Genomic DNA, 6,000 nt, shown 5'->3' on the forward strand with positions numbered 1-6,000 from the left:
TTAAATTTAATTTTCGCTAATAAAAATATATATCTACCGGTGAAAATGTATTCACAATTATTAAATTAAGGTTCATTGACATTTATGAGTGCCAATCAAATTTAATTATATTATAGTTAGTATAAATATAACCTACAAAAAAAAAATTCACTGAAAAATACACATTTACTGTAATATATATATACGAAACAAAGCTAAAATAAATATTACAGTAAAATATATTATTCTATGGTTTGTGTTATTCGTATGCATATGTATAAATTTGTAGCTTTGCTAATGGTATTTGTTTATAAGACTAGATGAATCTTAATCTTTCAGTTTATAATGTTAACTAATTCGTACCATTTCAAACAGAAAATGAAGTGCTGCTTGCTTCGTTAAGTTTACTTCATCAACATCTACTACAAAAAAATTGTAGTCTAATGCAAAATTTCTGTTTTTATTACTTGAAATCGAAATTCTTGAATTTAAACCAAAAGTGACAATTGATTTACCATTATTTAAGACATTGTTTTAGTTATTCTTATTCTGGTGTAGTTATCTTATTAGTATCGAACCTTTTGTCCTTAACTAATACTATGAAATATATAGCATTTAGTTTTATAATATAGATTGCACTAATAGCACTAGCAATTAATTCACACTAAGATCAAATAGCTCTACTATTAAATATCGCACACTTTACTAACAAAATACTGGCAGATATCTCGCATTTTAAATTATAATAGACAACTTAACTTATATGCTAATTGAAGTACAAAGAAGCAAGCAATAGAAAATTGGGGTTAAATTTTTCCCGGCAGAACGTTAAAATATATTTTTCAATGAATCATATTATATAAAAAAATACGGTTATAATTTTAATACACGTGTTTATAACTTATATCATATTTTTTTAATAATTGAAAATAGCACAGGTTATTATATTGTTTATATACAATTTTTTTCTTTAAAAACATATATCATAACTCGATTTAATGTAAAATTAAGCACTGATTTCAGTTGTGTTATTTGAGTTTTTCCAATTATATCTCGTTCTTTGTATTTATTTAATTTAATTTTTAAAGAACTCCAAGATATGAAGAATCTATGATGCAATGTATATTTTGCATTAATTTAAAGCTAAATTTTGTATTCTTCATTACAATTATAAATTTTTAAAGAAGAGCTTTTCATAGTATTTTTTACTAGATTGTTTATTGTTATTTCATAGTTGTACAAATAATTCTTAAATGTGACAAGTAAGTAGAATACATTTTTTTGATAATATACTCTGTTTTAATAATCTAATATGTATGCAATGTGCTGATTATATGAAAATAATAGTTTTTATAGTCTTTATAGTACTATTTAATGTTTCAGTGAATAAGTAAATCAACTTTATGATCCCTTAAAGTCGACTATAACATGTTATATATACTTTAAATATATAATTAACATCACTAATTAATATTTTAATGGCAGTCGTTTGTACATGATTTTTTTATATGTTATAACCAATGATATTTTCCTATTTTTTTTAACTAAAGTATTGAAAAAACATTTATAAAAAACAGTAATTTTACATTGATATAAATCGAGATATTTTATTTGTGCCAAGATGATGTGCAGTATTCTTCCTCCCACAAACACACAAACACGAAAACAAATACAACACACAAGACTGACTGTACTTTACTTATGATTATGGATTATCACCTTTCCGACACCCATTCTTAATCCTATTTTTAACTTAATCTTTTCCATACGATTCTTAAATGATAAAAATAAGTATATGTTTTTTAAATATTGACGTTTTATCTTCAGCCTGCGGAGAATTATACACTCGATCTAACAGGATCGTCGGAGGACATTCGACAGCTTTCGGATCTCATCCTTGGCAAGTGGCTTTGATCAAATCGGGATTTTTGAGCAAAAAGCTTTCATGCGGCGGTGCCTTGGTTTCTGACAGATGGATTGTTACAGCAGCGCATTGTGTGGCTACGTAAGTTAATTTATATTTATTTTTTATAGTTAACTTATGAACATAGTTAATCGATGATATTATAGGACTCCAAATAGCAACTTGAAAGTGAGATTGGGAGAGTGGGATGTGAGGGAGCATGGCGAAAGACTTCCTCACGAAGAGTTCAGCGTTGAAAGGAAAGAAGTTCATCCTTCGTATAGTCCAACGGATTTTAGAAATGATGTAGCTTTGGTGAAGTTGAATTCGGCTGTTGCCTTTAAACAGCATATATTACCGGTTATTAATTTTATATATTATTAGTGATTGTGTATTGTAATTGTTATAACTGAGGTTGAATTTTAGGTCTGCCTTCCTTCTAAGCAAATGAAATTGGCTGGAAGAATGGCAACTGTGGCTGGATGGGGTAGGACTAGACATGGACAGAGTACTGTACCATCGGTGTTACAGGTAAATCATATAATTGAAAAGAATATAAAATTATATTTAGTTTTACTATAACTTCATATAAATAAAATATAAAATATTGATATACAAATTATGTTTTAGTTTTAATAGCAGTAATCAAAGCTTCACTGATCATATTTTATTATTATTATTAACCGTTTTATTCGAATTTTTTCGTAGAAAAAAGATCAATTAATATGTAACCATTTAGTAAACTTATAAGAGCAGTTAAATTAATTAAAATATGGTTCTGTCCAAGTCAAATAAATATATTTGAGCAATTTATTTATCTAAAAATGTAGTTTTTTGAGAAAAGATGTATATTTTAATATTACATAAATTTAGTTTTTTTTTAGTAGAACTCAAGTAATTTTATTTAAATTTTAATAACATTAGTAATTAAAAAATAAGTACAACAAATATTTGTTGTGCATATATATGAAATTAAGAAGATAATTAAAAATAAATAAGCCCTAATTTTTAAGCGCTATGATATTAATTTATTAGTCATTAACTATAAAAATATAATATCTTGAAGCATCGTTATAATATTTTAATGCTATTAAAAACGCTCTAAAATATAAGTAATGTGAAAATTTTCTTGTAAATATTTTTTTTATTAGTTAATGATGCACCCAATATTATTATTAGCTCAGTTTACTAAAAAATATAGCATTACAATTTAATAAAATATTAAATAGTAATTAGTTAAACATGATTTAAAAGTTCTTATCTTACTAAGTTTGTTAGGCTTTTAAATATTTTTTTATTATGTAAAAGTATTAAGACAATTTTACATTCAGTTACTATAAAACTTATTATTTTTAATAATAAAAAATCATAAAGTACGTACCATAATTCAGACATACTTATACATGAGATAATATTTTTAACACATTAATTTTTATTATTTTTCAGGAAGTAGATGTAGAAGTCATACCAAACGAAAGGTGTCAAAGATGGTTTAGAGCAGCTGGGAGAAGAGAAACAATCCATGACGTATTCTTATGTGCTGGCTATAAAGAAGTAATTTTTAATTTAATCTATGTACTATTAATATTTGTAAAGTAAAGGTACAGAAACTATCTAGAAATATATAGATATTTATAAATTATTTATTAACACTTACTTTTAATACCTTTGTAATAACTATACAATATTTTTTAGTTATAGCCAAAATAGGCCTAAATGTATTTAAGGTACTGTGGCTGCTTTCAAAGCACCCAATACGCGTAGAGCTTCTGGTGATCGTTTTATATAAAAAATACTTCTAATCAGATACGTTCTGTTTCGCTCGCTTGCGTGTGAAGTGACGAGAGTAAGTGAGAGATAAAGGCATGCGTTACATGCGTTCCGCACGCCTACTTCCTCTCACTCATTCTCGTTACTTAACACGCGAGCGAGCGAAAGGGAATGTATCTCACCGTACGCGCCTGCTCATAACATCATCGCCACAAATAGATTCAAGTTGCTGATGAATTTCAGCATCAGTTTATTTTATTAAAAATTAGAGACTGCTTCATTTAAAATTATATAATGAATCGATACAGCCATTTTTAACAAACATTTCTAGTTTATATTACACAAATCCAATGAAATTTTATTTGTTTTCAAATTAAGATATGTCTATTTGACTTTTCAGGGGGGCAGAGACTCGTGCCAAGGCGATTCTGGTGGACCCTTGACCATGAAAGTAGACGGAAGGAGCACCCTGATAGGCCTTGTCTCGTGGGGTATAGGCTGCGGAAGAGAACACCTACCTGGTGTGTACACAAACATCCAAAAGTTCGTGCCTTGGATAGAGAAGGTCATGAACTAACCGACACAAGTCGTGATCGACGACGAAATGCTTCTTTCGAAGAAACCCAAAAGTTCCAAATCCGAAGCGTTTGGAGCCGAGGAGCAGGCAGCTGCTGAGCGGAGACAATTCGGAGAACAGTGTATTTAATATATTTATTATTCGAAGCTCATGACATAGCGACATAACTGCACAAGGCGCGGAACTGCCATGCCACGTGTGTAATTTATATTTGATAAGAAAAATGTTGAAAAAAATATTTAATTAAACGCAGGCGTGTTTTTATGATTGTTTAAGTTTTGTATTATTATTATTTAATGATATATATAAATAATTTATATGACAAGTGTGTTTTGTATTCAAATCCTAAAATATTAGAACGTTTGAGAAATGATATCACAAAACTAATGGTTTTGTCTGAAGATAAAAATGTTTTGCCATTTATGCTTTTTTGTAAGCTAATGTTACTATATAATATATTGCCAGCTTATATCTAACGCCACAAGTTTCATTTAATTTTATTAAATAGCCAATGTCTTATATATCGAAATTAGTAATTTTTATATAATTATTATTTTGATCGATCAGATTTTCATTATTTTACGAATAAATATCGTGACGAATAAATAAAATAAAATCAAGGTAAGTCATGCTTTTATTTATTCTACACTGTACTATTTATGTGTTATATGTATTAATAACGAAGTGTTTCTTTACTTGTAAGTGCTCATTTCGTTTACTTGAACAATTTATATTAAAATTACTTATATTAATTAAAAATAACAAATATTAATAAAGCGACATTTTAAATGCTGCTTTTTAATATCAGTCATTCTTTAAAAATAACAATTTAAAAATTATGGTAATCAACATTTTAAGTGTTGTTAAATCTTGAAAAGATAATTTTAGTTTATAGTTCAAAGTTAAAGTTATATTTAATAGTCATTGTACAGTTTTGGCATATACACGATATTTTAATTTATTATAATTACATACTATGTACTTACTTTTCCCTGAAAAATCTGTTCTTAATGAAATATTTTTTTCTCTCAAAAAAGTATTTTTTAACTTTATATTTATATGGAAAATTTTAATAAGCAATATAAGTATACTATTTTATATGTGCTTAAAATTTTTATAAAGTATAAATAAATTATTGATATAAGTAAAAATCGATACAAAAAATATCAAAACATTTTTAATTAAATTTTTAATAATTCTTTTATGATATAGTTGATTTTATTTAATATTTTTTTGTAGTAGACATTTTTTATTTTCAACAGTAACATTTTTGCAATAATAATCCAATATTACGAATATTTTTTGTAATTTTACAAATAACTATACGTGTCAGAAAAAGCTACAATTTTAGTTTTTTCTATTTATAAAATTCATAATAATGATTTTAGTCACAAGGGTCAGCTTAAAGCTAATTGAAAAGTTATTTCTGATTTGACATATTTCAACATGGAAAAAAATCGATATTGCACTGTATTCTTCAAAAATTCATTACAAATTTATTAAAAATATCACATATTATATCATATAATTCGAAAAGATACAGATATTTAGCTTTGAATCTTATGTTCTATTATATATTAGCTTAGTAATGTATGTATGCGATATTATTTACATTTTCAATTTAATTTATAAGCATATTTATTTTGAATTTTCAACATAATATTAACATAATAAAATTGGGTTGATTTTATATTATATGCAACTTAGATTCAATTACATATTTATTTTTCAGTTGTATTAAATTTTACAGTCGTTTTCAATATACATAATT

General features: G+C 26.0%; 1 protein-coding gene across 3 annotated transcripts in view; it reads left to right on the forward strand.

Moving 5' to 3' along the window:
- LOC148231344 (serine proteinase stubble) overlaps positions 1-4,453 on the forward strand; it is a 38,447-nt gene extending 33,994 nt beyond the window's left edge. For all 3 annotated transcript variants that reach the window (XM_088196041.1, XM_088196042.1, XM_088196043.1), the window contains 5 exons: positions 1,807-1,984; positions 2,050-2,242; positions 2,309-2,413; positions 3,329-3,436; positions 4,053-4,453. In XM_088196041.1, the coding sequence (XP_088052167.1) occupies positions 1,807-1,984; positions 2,050-2,242; positions 2,309-2,413; positions 3,329-3,436; positions 4,053-4,229 (761 nt within the window). In that variant the 3' untranslated portion in view covers positions 4,230-4,453. The remainder of the gene's footprint in view (positions 1-1,806; positions 1,985-2,049; positions 2,243-2,308; positions 2,414-3,328; positions 3,437-4,052) is intronic.
- The last annotated feature ends 1,547 nt before the right edge of the window (positions 4,454-6,000 follow it).

Source organism: Plectrocnemia conspersa, unplaced genomic scaffold (genome assembly GCF_051122295.1).
Source record: "Plectrocnemia conspersa isolate PC_06_02 unplaced genomic scaffold, ASM5112229v1 ptg000010l, whole genome shotgun sequence".
In the NCBI taxonomy this organism is placed as follows: Eukaryota; Metazoa; Arthropoda; class Insecta; order Trichoptera; family Polycentropodidae; genus Plectrocnemia; species Plectrocnemia conspersa.